The sequence below is a fragment of the Coregonus lavaretus genome (genome assembly GCF_964263955.1).
Source record: "Coregonus lavaretus genome assembly, chromosome: 34".
Classification (NCBI taxonomy): domain Eukaryota; kingdom Metazoa; phylum Chordata; class Actinopteri; order Salmoniformes; family Salmonidae; genus Coregonus; species Coregonus lavaretus.
The window spans coordinates 12,735,796-12,751,065 of record NC_140021.1 but is presented as its reverse complement, the minus strand read 5'-3'; the positions used below and the strand labels follow the sequence as shown (position 1 = coordinate 12,751,065).

Here is a 15,270-nt window from a genome sequence, read left to right as displayed (position 1 = left end):
CACATATGCTGAGCACTTGTTGGCTGCTTTTCCTTCACTCTGCCGTCCGACTCATCCCAAACCATTTCAATTTGGTTGAGGTCGGGGGATTGTGAAGGCCAGGTTATCTGACGCAGCACTACATCACTCTCCTTCTTGGTCAAATAGCCCTTACACAGCCTGGAGGTGTGTTGGGTCATTGTCCTGTTGAAAAACAAATGATAGTCCCACTAAGCCCTGTAGCTCAGTTGGTAGAGCATGGCACTTGCAACGCTAGGGTTGTGGATTCGTTTCCCACGGGGGGCCAGTATGAAAATGTATGCAATCACTAACTATAAGTTGATCTGGATAAGAGCGTCTGCTAAATGACTAAAATGTAAATGTAAGCCCAAACCAGATGGGATGTCGTATCGCTGCAGAATGCTGTGGTAGCCATGCTAGTTAAGTGCGCCTTGAATTCTAAATAAATCACAGACAGTGTCACCAGCAAAGCACCCCCACACCTCCTCCTCCTCCATGCTTCACGGTGGGAAACACACATGTAGAGATTATCCGTTGACCTACTCTGCGTCTCACAAAGACACGGCGGTTGGAACCAAAAATCTCAAATTCTGACTCATCAGACCAAAGGACAGATTTCCACCGGTCTAATGTCCATTGCTCATGTTTCTTGGCACAAGCAAGTCTCTTCTTCTTATTGGTGTCCTTTAGTAGTGGTTTCTTTGCAGCAATTTGACCATGAAGGCCTGATTCACACAGTCCCCTCTGAACAGTTCATGTTGAGATGTGTCTGTTACTTGAACTCTGTGAATCATTTATTTGGGCTGCAATTTATGAGGCTGGTAACTCTAATGAACTTATCCTCTGCAGCAGAGGTAACTCTGGGTCTTCCTTTCCTGTAGCGGTCCTCATGATAGCCAGTTTCATCATAGCGATTGATGGTTTTTGCGACTGCACTTGAAGAAACTTTCAAAGTTCTTGAAATGTTCCGGATTGACTGACCTTCATGTCTTAAAGTAATGATGGACTGTCGTTTCTCTTTGCTTATTTGAGCGGTTCTTGCCATAATATGGACTTGGTCTTTTACCAAACAAGGCTATCTTCTATAACCACCCCTACATTGTCACAACACAAAAACCAAAGCCCCGGGTCCTGTGATTTCTTAATCCGGCCCTGGGCGTGCATGTGAAAAGAGAGGACAGTGTGGATATGAGCGTGCACATGGGAATCAATAGATATCTTACCAACTCCTCCTGGATGATAGAGGGAGAGAGAAAATAGAAAAAGAGAGATAGTGAGAAAGACAGGCAATAAGAGAGAGAAAAGGGGAGAGAGAGGTAGATGATGTAAGAATGAAGCTATAACTACTGCAGGGATAGACAAACCTTTGTACTTAGAGAGAAAGATTGAGAGGGGGGGGGGGATAAGGCTGTGGCGGTTATGACATTTTGTCAGCCGTTTATTGTCAGGCAAAAGACTGCCGGACTCACGGTAATTGACCGTTAATTAACAAACACGTTTAGCATTTCCAGGCCTCCACGGATACAAGCCTTTGGAACATTTACATTAAAAAAATTTGATTACATCCCTGTTAGTGAGCATTTCTCCTTTGCCAAGATAATCTATCCACCTGACGGGTGTGGCATATCAAGAAGCTGATTTAACAGTATGATCATTACACAGGTGCACCTTGACTGGGAATACAGATATGTATCTGTTGGTCACAGATACCTTAAAAAAAAGGTAGGGGTGTGGATCAGAAAACCAGTCAGTATCTGGTATGACCACCATTTGCCTCATGCAGCGCGACACATGTCCTTCGCACAGAGTTGATCAGGCTGTCGTACACGTCGATCCAGAGCATCCCAAATATGCTACATTTGCCTGTTGATTCTGGCCTGTGGAAATGCTGTCCCACTCCTCTTCAATGGCTGTGCGAAGTTGCTGGATATTGGCGGGACCTGGAACACGTTTTCGTACACGTCGATCCAGAGCATCCCAAACATGCCTAATAGGTGACGTCTGGTGAGTATGCAGGCCATGGAAGAACTGGGACATTTTCAGCTTCCAGGAATTGTGTACAGATCCTTGCGACATGGGGCCGTGCATTATCATGCTGAAACATGAGGTGATGGCGGCGGATCAATGGCACGACAATGGGCCTCAGGATCTCGTTACGGTAGCTCTGTGCATTCAAATTGCCATCAAACGCAATTGTGTTCGTTGTCCGTAGCTTATGCTTGCCCATACCATAACCCCACCACCACGGGACACTCTGTTCACAACGTTGACATCAGCAAACCGCTCGCCCACACAACGCCATACGCGCTTGTCTGCCATCTGCCCAGTACAGTTGAAACTGGGATTCATTCGTGAGGAGCACACTTCTCCAGCGTGCCAGCGGCCATCGAAGGTGAGCATTTGCCCAGTGAAGTTGGTTACGACGCAAAACTGCAGTCAGATCAAGACCCTGGTGAGGACAACGAGCACACAGATGAGCTTCCCCGAGACGGTTTCTGACAGTTTGTACAGACATTTTTCGGTTGTGCAAAACCCACTTGTGCAAACCCACAAACCCACTTTCTCAGACAATCCCACAGGTGAAGAAGCCGGATGTGGAGGTCCTGGGCTGGCCTGCTTACATGTGATCTGTGGTTTTGAGGCCGGATGGACGTACTGCCAAATTCTCTAAAACTACGTTGGAGGCGGCTTATGGTAGAGAAATGAACATTAAATTATCAGGCAACAGCTCTGGTGGACATTCCTGCATTCAGCATGCCAATTGCAAGCTCCCTCAAAACTTGAAAAATGTGTGGCATTGTGTTGTGTGACAAAACTGCACATTTTAGAGTGGCCTTTTATTGTCCCCAGCACAAGGTGCACCTGAGTAATGACCATGCTGTTTAATCAGCTTCTTGATATCCCACACCTTTCAGGTGGATGGATTATCTTGGCAAAAAAGAAATGCTCACTAACAGTGATAAACAAATTTGTGCACAAAATTTGAGAGATAAGATTTTGTGCGTATGGACAATTTCAGGGATCTTTTATTTCAGCTCATGAAACATCGGACCAACACTTTTACGTTGCGTTTATATTTTTGTTCAGTGTATTTCAGAAGAACAGAATATGAGTTGGCCTACTGTATGTTATCTGGCTATGCTCCATGCCATAGGCTGTAGGCTTTTTCATTTAGCTGACAAGATATGCTTATAAATCCTGTGCCATTATTTTATATTATATAATTTTATAGTGAGAATAATATAATTGAACTTAGCTGAATAAAATAGAAAGTATATTTTTCCCATTCTGGATCGAGTGTGCATATGAAGTGGCTATGTTGAGCGTAAAAGTGATAATTTGAAACAGGTCCTATACGTTATTTAGAGTTATTTGCCAAGTTTAGTTGTGAATGATACAAACCTTAGAATACAGTGGGGGAAAAAAGTATTTAGTCAGCCACCAATTGCGCAAGTTCTCCCACTTAAAAAGATGAGAGGCCTGTAATTTTCATCATAGGTACACGTCAACTATGACAGACAAATTGAGATTTTTTTTCTCCAGAAAATCACACTGTAGGATTTTTTATGAATTTATTTGCAAATTATGGTGGAAAATAAGTATTTGGTCACCTACAAACAAGCAAGATTTCTGGCTCTCACAGACCTGTAACTTCTTCTTTAAGAGGCTCCTCTGTCCTCCACTCGTTACCTGTATTAATGGCACCTGTTTGAACTTGTTATCAGTATAAAAGACACCTGTCCACAACCTCAAACAGTCACACTCCAAGCTCCACTATGGCCAAGACCAAAGAGCTGTCAAAGGACACCAGAAACAAAATTGTAGACCTTCCCCAGGCTGGGAAGACTGAATCTGCAATAGGTAAGCAGCTTGGTTTGAAGAAATCAACTGTGGGAGCAATTATTAGGAAATGGAAGACATACAAGACCACTGATAATCTCCCTCGATCTGGGGCTCCACGCAAGATCTCACCCTGTGGGGTCAAAATGATCACAAGAACAGTGAGCAAAAATCCCAGAACCACACGGGGGGACCTAGTGAATGACCTGCAGAGAGCTGGGACCAAAGTAACAAAGCCTACCATCAGTAACACACTACGCCGCCAGGGACTCAAATCCTGCAGTGCCAGACGTGTCCCCCTGCTTAAGCCAGTACATGTCCAGGCCCGTCTGAAGTTTGCTAGAGTGCATTTGGATGATCCAGAAGAGGATTGGGAGAATGTCATATGGTCAGATGAAACCAAAATATAACTTTTTGGTAAAAACTCAACTCATCGTGTTTGGAGGACAAAGAATGCTGAGTTGCATCCAAAGAACACCATACCTAATGTGAAGCATGGGGGTGGAAACATCATGCTTTGGGGCTGCTTTTCTGCAAAGGGACCAGGACGACTGATCCGTGTAAAGGAAAGAATGAATGGGGCCATGTATCGTGAGATTTTGAATGAAAACCTCCTTCCATCAGCAAGGGCATTGAAGATGAAACGTGGCTGGGTCTTTCAGCATGACAATGATCCCAAACACACCGCCCGGGCAACGAAGGCGTGGCTTCGTAAGAAGCATTTCAAGGTCCTGGAGTGGCCTAGCCAGTCTCCAGATCTCAACCCCATAGAAAATCTTTGGAGGGAGTTGAAAGTCTGTGTTGCCCAGCGACAGCCCCAAAACATCACTGCTCTAGAGGAGATCTGCATGGAGGAATGGGCCAAAATACCAGCAACAGTGTGTGGAAACCTTGTGAAGACTTACAGAAAACGTTTGACCTGTGTCATTGCCAACAAAGGGTATATAACAAAGTATTGAGAAACTTTTGTTATTGACCAAATAGTTATTTTCCACCATAATTTGCAAATAAATTCGTTAAAAATCCTACAATGTGATTTTCTGGAATTTTCTTTCTCATTTTGTCTGTCATAGTTGACGTGTACCTATGATGAAAATTACAGGCCTCTCTCATCTTTTTAAGTGGGAGAACTTGCACAATTGGTGGCTGACTAAATACTTTTTTTCCCCACTGTATGTAAAATTGGTTTTGATTTAGAATGGCCCATTATGAAATGGGCAGAAACAAGAGCAGGGGGAAAAAAGACATGTCAGCCGTATGCACTCGAATAGCGAATGGAGGCCGCTTTCTCGCCTGTTCGTTTTTCAATCATGCTGGCTATTCTGGTTATTTCACTCCAGGCATCAACCACTGTTTGAGGAGCATGCAGCCTCTCGCTGCGCGACAAGTCATATTCCTCTGTATGCCATGGGCTCTCCAACCCTGTTCCTGCAGCTATCTAGTGCTTAATTTGGGAAAACACATGACATATGTTAGGGAACATCGATAGTAACATGTTTTCACAACAAAAAAATATAAAAAATACCTTATTACTAGGCTATTCAAAATCAAATACATATTCACTATAATTGTAGGCTAAAACTCTGTAAGCTGCCCTGCACAATCAATGAACCAAAAGCATTGCCTAGGCCAATACGTTCTCTCCTAAACTCATGGATAGAACGTTTGGAGCGTAGCATAAGGTAACCAGTCCATCCACTATGCACAATAATAGATTCCACACTCAAAGGCCATTACTAGAATTTGTTCAGTTTTGGAGTATAGGCTAGACCAATTATGCACCAAAGACATCTTAAAATCAGTAATTTTTGTAATGTTTTTCTGCCGTGCGTAATTTGTGATAGACCAGGGTTCTCCAACCTTTTCTAGCATGAGAGCTACTTTTAAAAAATGAAACGTTGCGAGCTACTCATGTTTTTCTAGCTTTCAAATAGGTACACTCTTCTCTTCTCGTCTCCCCTGCAACTCTTCCCCGGGTCCTTAGTGTACAAGAGAAAGTAGCAAACGTTGTTAATAAACAACTCTAAGTGGGGGCCCTATAAAATCTGTTTTACATTTTCCCAAATTATGTTTTCGGTTATATTTTTCCTGGTTTTAGATTTTTATTTTACTCTCAAAATTACAATTGCTCATAGAGAAACAACGAAATTGGATGTTCTGAGTCCATGAAAATGCTTAAATCACATCTGAAGACCATTTATTGGGGGTCTGGAAGAAAACAAACACATTTATATGTTTGAGTGTAATTCCCCTTTAATTGCACATCTGGCCCTTTAATTGAGCATCTGGCCCTTGAGGAATGTGCCGTCTAGTGATGGTTCTGTACTGCTGCTGTTCATTTCATGGTAAAGTTTCCAAATAACAAATAAAATAATAGATACAAATGATATACTTATGATATACTTCTGCCAGGTAAGACTACTCTGCAGTTAACCTTTAATTGAGAAGGTTTTGGGGGAAATGTTTCTGTCAACCCATAAGACGGTTGTCACATCAACTGGCTACACACAGAGTGACAGACAAACACTCGCACCACACAGACAGACAGGGGCTACTCATAAATGGGCTACTGGCAGCTCGTGATCGACCCTTTGGAGACCCCAGCAGTAAACTATGTATTGTATAATGGCACAATCATTATTTTAATTCCGAGTTTTTTTTTCGGGCTTAAGCTCTAATATGCGTATGGGCGTTTTGAATTAATCATCACCTTAGAAAGCACTGTCCATTTCGTTGTTAGGCTTTGAAACAACATCCACAAAGACCATGTTTTTCACTCAGTTTCTCCCAGTTTGAACTTCTTTATTCAAATTGATCAATCACAGTGAAGTGATTTTTATTTTATACCTATTTTTTTTTTACCCCCTTTTCGTGATATCCAATTGCGATCCAATTACGATCTTGTCTCATCGCTGCAACTCCCCAACGGGCTTAGGAGAGGCGAAGGTCGAGTCATGCGTCCTCCGATACACGACCTGTCAAACCGCGCTTCTTAACACCCGCCCGCTTAACCCGGAAGCCAGCTGTACCAATGTGTCAGAGGAAACACCGTTCACCTGACAACCGAAGTCAGCCTGCAGGCGCCCGGCCCACCACAAGGAGTCGCTAGAGCGCGATGAGCCAAGTAAAGCCCCGCCGGCCAAACCCTCCCCTAACCTGGACGACGCTGGGCCAATTGTGCGCCACCCTATGGGACTCCCGATCACGGCCGGTTGTGGCCTGGGATCGAACCTGGGTCTGTAGTGACGCCACAAGCACTGTGATGCAGTGCCTTAGACCGCTGCGCCACTCGGGAGGCCCCATGAAGTGAGTTTTAAAAGCACAATACTGTTTTGATGATACGTTTTTTATGTGATTTTTGATTGCATTTTCATTGATGTCAGAGTGGTTAGAGGGACAATAGAGCCCTGAGTACCAGGCTGTTAGCGACCTGATGGTCGTTAGAGAGTTGGGTACTACTAATGCATGTCCAGAGTGCATAAGAGGAGATTACCGTGACTCAGCGGTCACATGGAATTTTACTGCGGTCATGACAGCCGGTGTGGTGGTAATATGGTCACCGCAACAGCCCTAGAGGGGGAGAGGGTGGTGATAGTGAGTAAATCCCTGAGTGGATGAATGAGTGAAAGAGCTAGGAAGTGAATGGGTGAGAGAGTGAGCGAGATGGAGAAAGGGGGAGGAGAAATGCCACTAACCTCATCTACAGCTCTCTTATAGCTCTAAAGAGGTTGGAGAGAAACGCAGAGCGGGGAAAGAGGAGGGAGAGAATAAAAAAGGAATGTGGGAGGGACAGAGATGAGAGAAGACGAAAGAGATGAGACATGTATTGGTTAGTTCAAAGAAGAGAATGGGTTGTGTTTTTTCTGTACTCACCGCGGGCCTGCTAGGTCGTGTCAGTGTCACATCTCTGTTCTCTTCTTTGGTCTCCTGGGCCGGTGCCCCAGACCCCTCCGCTTTATTGGCCCCTGTCAACCAATCACATCACTGCTCACTAAATAGTCAACCAACCACATCTTCTCTCTGACTGTATAGAGCAGGGGTGTCAAACGTACGGCTCGCGGGCCGGATCAGGCCCGCAAACGGGTTTAATCCGGCCCGCGAGATGATTTAAAAAAAAAAAAAAAAAAAAAAAAAAAAGTGTTTTAATTTTGTAAAGTATAAAAATGCGCTGCAATTTTTCAATAAAATAAACTGCTGTTCCAATTGCGCCCACTGGATGGCGCAATAGCAATTGTGTTAAGCAAGCAAACTGTTTATACCGGGGCAGAGCAAGTAGGTCAAGCACGTGCAATGAGCAATGAGCTACTTTGTTTTGCCCGCAATATTTATTACGGCTTCTACTTTTAACATTATGTGCTTTGGCACCCTCATTGCCCCAATATGTCTATGTCAAAAAAGAGAAAAGTGGACGCAGAGTGCAGTGTTCCAAGAAAAATGGTCATCCTATTTAATCACGGAATTGAATGGGAAAGCTGTATGTTTGGTGTGTTCAGAGCATGTTGCAGTGCTGAAAGAATATAACCTTCGTCGCCACTATGTGAGTCTTCATGCCGACAAATATGACAACTTTCAAGGACAGCGGAGATGAGAGAAGGTGAATGAACTGTTGGCGGGTCTGAAGAAACAGCAGTCTGTGTTTACTCACAGCCGAGACATCAGTGACGCTGCAGTGAAAGCTAGCTACCTCATTGCTAATGAAATCGCAGTGGCTTCAAAACCATTTAGTGAGGGTGAATTTGTAAAAACATGCATGATGAAGGCAGCAGAGATTGTGTGCCCTGAAAAGCGGCAGGCTTTTGCAAATATCAGCCTGACAAGAAACACAGTTGCAGACAGGATTTCCGATCTTTCAGTGGATTTGGACAGCCAGTTGAAGCAAAAAGTAAAGTCATTTATTGCGTTTTCGGTTGCAATTGATGAAAGCACGGACATTACAGATGTTGCACAACTGGCCATTTTTTCATCCACGGAGTTGATGACACATTGACCGTCACCGAGGAGTTCGTGGAGTTGGTGCCGATGACAGATACAACGACAGCAGCTGATATTTTTACCGCACTCGTTGGTGTGCTGGACAGGGTCGGAGTGGACTGGTCCCGCGCTGTCAGCCTGGCTACAGATGGTGCGCCCTCAATGATCGGGAAAAAAGCAGGCGTTGTGACAAAGTTCAGAGAGAAAGTGCAATCTGCAAATGGAGGACGTGATTTTTTGACTTTTCACTGTATTTTGCACCAGGAGGCTTTGTGTTGCAAGTCATTAAAGATGGATAACGTCATGAAGGTGGTCATCCAAACTGTTCATTTCATCCGATCCAGAAGCCTGAATCACCGTCAGTTTGACAGCCTTCTCAGAGAGAAAGACCACATCTATGGCCTGCCATACCACACTGAGGTAAGATGGTTAAGCCGAGGTGCTGTGCTGAGGCGTTTCTTTGATTTACGAGAAGAAATTGAACAGTTCATGGAAGAAAAAGGCAAACCAGTGTTAGAATTTCATTCCGCAGAATGGATGCCGGACCTTGCATTTATGGTGGATGTTACAGAGCACCTGAATAACTTGAACAAACAGCTGCAAGGGCGCAACAAAGTTGTCACACAGTATTATGACAGCATACGTTCTCTCAAGTTGAAGCTGTCATTGTGGGAGACGCAACTTGCCGGTGGTGATGCAGCTCACTTCCCCTGTCTGAAAAATGTGTGCGCGACCCAACATGTGGCAGACATGAAGCGGTTCAAAGATAAAATAACGGGACTGTTACGGGAGTTTGAGCAACGCTTTCAGATTTATGTTTATATGTTGATGTGCTATTGTTTTTAATTGATTTTATTTTATTTGTATATTTAACCTATTCTTGACTCTGTGGTTCTTGCACTTGTTTGGGGAACAGGATTTCATTATTTTTATCTACATTTCTGCCTGAGAAATGACACCCTGATATAGTTCTGTGATCTGTGATATACTTCTGTGAATCACTGAGGCATTGTGTGTTCTTTGTCCTCAGAACTTTCAAATAACTTGAGGTGTTTTATGATTAATAGTGATGTTGTGCTTTTGGACACTGTCCTCAGGCTCCAGCTTTATGTTTATATGTTTTTATGTTGATGTGCTATTGTTTTTAATTGATTTTATCTTATTTGTATATTTAACCTATTATTGACTCTGTGGTTCTTGCACTTGTTTGGGGAACAGGATTTCATTATTTTTATCTACATTTCTGCCTGAGAAATGACACCCTGATATAGTTCTGTGATCTGTGAAACAGTTCTGCGAATCACTGAGGCATTGTGTGTTTGTGTGTTCTTTGTCCTCAGAACTTTCAAATAACTTGAGGTGTTTTATGATTAATAGTGATGTTGTGCTTTTGGACACTGTCCTCAGGCTCCAGCTTTATGTTTATATGTTTTTATGTTGATGTGCTATTGTTTTTAATTGATTTTATTTTATTTGTATATTTAACCTATTCTTGACTCTGTGGTTCTTGCACTTGTTTGGGGAACAGGATTTCATTATTTTTATCTACATTTCTGCCTGAGAAATGACACCCTGATATAGTTCTGTGATCTGTGATATACTTCTGTGAATCACTGAGGCATTGTGTGTTCTTTGTCCTCAGAACTTTCAAATAACTTGAGGTGTTTTATGATTAATAGTGATGTTGTGCTTTTGGACACTGTCCTCAGGCTCCAGCTTTATGTTTATATGTTTTTATGTTGATGTGCTATTGTTTTTAATTGATTTTATTTTATTTGTATATTTAACCTATTCTTGACTCTGTGGTTCTTGCACTTGTTTGGGGAACAGGATTTCATTATTTTTATCTACATTTCTGCCTGAGAAATGACACCCTGATATAGTTCTGTGATCTGTGAAACAGTTCTGTTAATCACTGAGGCATTGTGTGTTTGTGTGTTCTTTAGAATTTTCAAATAAACTTGACGTGTTTTATGATTAATAGTGATGTTGTGCTTGTACTATTTTGGACACACTGTCCTCAGGCTCCAGCTTTATGTTGTATGTTGATCGTATTAAAACAAAGAAAACAATCTGAAGTTGTTGTTTTTAAGTTATATATACACCATGATTTTTCCGGTCCGGCCCACTTGGGAATAGATTTTCCTCCATGTGGCCCCTGAGCTAAAATGAGTTTGACACCCCTGGTATAGAGTCTTAAGGGTTGAAACATTTACAGTAACACACATGGGAATCTGTGTGTGGTGGTGTTTGTGTGTACCTCTTTCGTTGCTGCCCCCCTGGGAGGAAGGGGTAGAGGAACTGGAGGAGCTGCCGCTGCTCTTCCTCTTCAGGGGAGTTTCCATGGGAACATCAGCCCTCCGCAGGTCTGGGTTACTATGGCAACACACAAAAACTGCCTGATTCACAAAGGAACATGGCGTTTGTGTATGTGTGTATAGTATATATGTGTGTGTGTGTACCTGGCCCGTATCAGGTTGGCTCCAGCTCTAGGAGCAAGGCCCCCAGGTCCGTTCCCAGGAGAGTTCTTCCTGACCAGGGCTGGAGAGATAGACGTGGTCCTCTGGGGCACCTGCACATACACACACGTGTGTTTTACTATCCTTGTGGGGACCAAACAATTGATTCCCCTTCAAAATCCTAATTTCTCTAACCCCTAACCCTAATCCTAAAATAGCCTTTTCCATGAGGGGACCGGCAAAATGTCCGAACTTGTCCGAATTTTCCTTGTTGTACTATCCTTGTGAGGACTTCTGGTCCCCACAAGGATAGTAAAACCAAACACACACACACACACACACACACACACACACACACACACACACACACACACACACACACACACACACACACACACACACACACACACACACACACACAGAACCAATAAAAAACAGTTAGAAAAGGTCTAAGTGGGACACAGAGTGTCTGAGTAGATCATATACTGTATTCTCAATCTCAAACTAAGTTTGCTAAACTGTATGTACATAGTGATATGAGATAAACAATTGTAAGGGGCACCAAAAGTTGAGACATTGCATTCCAGACACAAACCAACAGACATTGTCATGCAGACCTTGGGAGGTAGGTCTAGGTCCATTCGTAGCCAGGAGCTGCGGTCCAGTTTGTCGAGCGGGGGAGCGAGGCGGGGGAGAGGTATAGAAGGAGGGGTGTCTGAGGTAGGGTCAGAGTTCTGGCGGGGCATGGGGGGGCGGCTGGGGGATGGGGAGGGGGACAGACCCGTGACCCCTGCAGGGTCGTGAAGAGACTGGGACCCAGACAGACCATGGGACTTCACCTGCACCAGGTGGGCCATCTGACAAGACCAGACCAGGACCAGACCAGAGGAGCAGGATCATACATCAGGACCAGGCAGGTAGAGGAGCAGGTGTAGAGGAGGAAGAGAGAGGAGCCGGGAGAGAGGAGAGGGGGAGGGAGGTGAGGAAATGAACAGGGGAGGGAGAGGGGGAAAGGGAGGAGAAGGAAGGGGATAGGGAGGATAGGTGGAGGGAGGTGAGGAAGGTAGAGGGGGAGGGAGGTGAGGAAGGTAGAGTGGGAGGGAAAGGGGAAATGAAAGGAGGAGAAACAAACATCAAAAAGGGTAAACGTGCACATACATATACTGTACACATGCACCCACACCCTTCCACTCCCCCACACACACACACCTGTGGTTCTACGGAGCGGTGCATGGGGGGTGTTCGGGCCTGCTGTATGCCCCCGCTGCTGAAGGACTCTGAGCGGGGGGGCAGGGATGGGTCGGAGATACGGTTGGACACTTTATGTTGCAGCGCTGGAGAACTCTGTCTGTTCAGCTTGGAACGCTCTTCCACCTGACACACACACGCACGCACACACACCCGCACACACAGAGCACAATCATTTATATTGGCCGTCAGTGACATATTTATCAATGCATGTATGTTTGTGTGTCTTGTGTGACATGTGTGTCAAACCTCCAGTTTCCCTCAGAGCCGTTACCATGGAGGAGAAGCCATGTTCAGGAGAGACCAGAGACAGACCTGGCTACAGTCTGCATGTGTGTGTACGTGCCTGTGTGTGTACCGGTGTGTGTGTGTGTACCGGTGTGTGTGTCTATAGGGAAGTAGATACACCCGTGTGGGCTGAGACAGATATAGCCACGGCTGGCCTACATCAGTTCACAGTGGCCACTGGGGGGCAAGCCTGGTGTGGTGTGTGTGGCCTGGATCTAGGCTAAATCAGGAGCTGCAGTGTGTCCCTGAGAGAAGCATGGAGCCTGAACATGAAGCAGACTAAAACATTCAGTTTGAAGAACTGAGATTCTGAAGGAGACAGACCAGTCTGTGGTAAAGACCTCTAGAGGAAGAGAGAGATGGGAGGAAGGGGTTAATGAAACAGTTACAGACGATAATCTGGAAATGACAAGTCTGTTAGTCTCTGAGAGTACATCTATAACCATGCCATGCACCATTCCAGAATGTAGAGAAGGAAAAAAGCTGTTCTAGAAAACACCAGCCACCATTCTAGAAAACACCAGCAACCATTCTAAAACATAGAACATTCCAGGCAGGGTTTTTTCAGGAGTCCGTCCCCTGGTGCAAGGGAAGAGAAAATGGTTAATAGGGAAAGGAGAGTCACGTCCAGAAGAAAGGAGTGAAGGGAAAGAGAGAGAGCTCCCCAGACACACCAGTCAAGGATTAATGTTAGTCCACCTCTGGAGAGAGAGGGGGGACAAGGAAGTGGATCAGACACACAGGAAGTGGGTGTGTCTCCCTGACTGACCAGACGACCTGGACACCTCCCCCTAGACTCCTGGACTCCTCCCTCAGGGCTCCTCCTTCTCGCCTCAGGATGACGCAGGATTGGATAAGAGGAGTCAGGGACAGGATCAGAGGCACAGGACACACGTATACACGGAACGGTCACATTATCAGATTGGAGGAGCCTCTCTCCAGAGTTGCTTGATTGGGCAGGGTAGGAGGGGGGGCGGGAGCGGGGGGTGTAACCAGGGAGCAGGAGGAGGTGTGATAGGCTGGCTTCTCGAGGCTGGTTAAAGGAGTGGTGCTTCTTGGGAGGTATACGAGGGGAGTTACTCTGGGCTCGACGCATCACCTAGAGACAGGGGGCATCATACACAACATCACACACATATACAGGTGGACATACTGTCATTTTACACACACACTTGTCTACTAATCAAGCACACACACACATTACCATGGCAGAACCTGAACAACACTTTTAGAACTAACACATAAACCAGTAGAGGAGCTGTCCATGATGGAGACGCTGTGTGTGTCGGAGTAAGAGAGAGACGTTGTCATATATCTTATAGTTCAGACATTGCAACGCTACAGGGATCCAACTCTTCAGAAAACCAAAATCCTGCTTTTGGAAGCGAGAAAGAGAGATCATTGTAGGAGACATGATGTAAATGTTGTAAAATATACTGCTGGTGTAACCACATAAACTGAACCCATCTACGAGTGCTGTGTTAACAGTACCTCCTTGGCCCAGGCAGGTTTGTCGTTATTGGGGGCTGTGTCTTTGTAGTGGTACAGCTGTTTGTTGTCTTGTGGCCGTGGCTCCTGCTGCTGCTGTAAGGACACCAGGTAGGCCCTCTCCTGCTGCAACTGTCTCTGGAGCCGCTCAGCCTGGCGCTGCTCCTCAATCTGCTTACGCTTGTACTCCTGTAGTTACACGCACACATACAGTTTACACAGGGAGGAATGCAACGACTCAATGTATGTGCTGGATCCACAAGAGAGATATGGGGTTTTTGTGGAGGCAACACTGAGATGTGGAGTAGGAGTAGAGGGCTAGATAGCCATAGTGAAGCAGTGGCATGTCCAGAGGGTGGCCCACGGCCCCCCTGAAATCTGATCGACAACCCTGGTGGCCCCCCCCAGAAATTCTGAGATCTGATAGGTCGTTACTCAAGTTGATCAACTCAATGAGGCGGGACCAGCGGCACGTTGTGCAAGTAATTTCTGATCTGATGTCAGTATTACACCTTCCTCAAGTAGCATTCAGGGCAGGGAAGCTGATTCCAGCAAACACTCAGTAGCATCTTCACCAGGACTGGGCCAGCCCACCCCTGGTGTCAATGTTGAACTAGTGTCAATGTTGATTAATCACAATCCTGCAATAAATAGAGGCTTATATCATTATAATTTATGTGTTGGCTGTTTAGTCTAACTGCACATATTTGTGGAGTTTGTCTTCACAGTACAATCCTGTCCTGCCATAAATGGAAGAGTTGAGCGCTTGTCAAACACCATCCATCTATGATGAGCCTGTCCTCCACTGCTACTCCCTAGAATATTGAACTATAAACGCCGTTAATAAATGTTTTAGGTTAAAATAATTTGTCTTAGACAGTTTTTCAAACAAGCTTTGCCATCTGTGCGGTCCGTCCTCCTCAATCTTTCAAGTCACCAGCCTCCACTGGCGTTGAACCATCATAATTATATTGGA

At 44.9% G+C, this 15,270-nt stretch overlaps 1 protein-coding gene across 1 annotated transcript in view; it reads right to left on the bottom strand.

Annotated features, from left to right (window-relative positions):
- The window catches only part of LOC311109364 (TRAF2 and NCK-interacting protein kinase-like), a 59,885-nt gene that overhangs the window by 28,816 nt on the left and 15,799 nt on the right, over window positions 1-15,270 (bottom strand). Inside the window, exons 15-21 of the mRNA XM_084152217.1 lie at window positions 14,298-14,483; window positions 13,576-13,905; window positions 12,480-12,644; window positions 11,888-12,127; window positions 11,274-11,383; window positions 11,072-11,187; window positions 7,714-7,805 (exon numbers count right to left, since the gene is read on the bottom strand). Of these exons, the coding sequence (XP_084008343.1) occupies window positions 7,714-7,805; window positions 11,072-11,187; window positions 11,274-11,383; window positions 11,888-12,127; window positions 12,480-12,644; window positions 13,576-13,905; window positions 14,298-14,483 (1,239 nt within the window). The remainder of the gene's footprint in view (window positions 1-7,713; window positions 7,806-11,071; window positions 11,188-11,273; window positions 11,384-11,887; window positions 12,128-12,479; window positions 12,645-13,575; window positions 13,906-14,297; window positions 14,484-15,270) is intronic.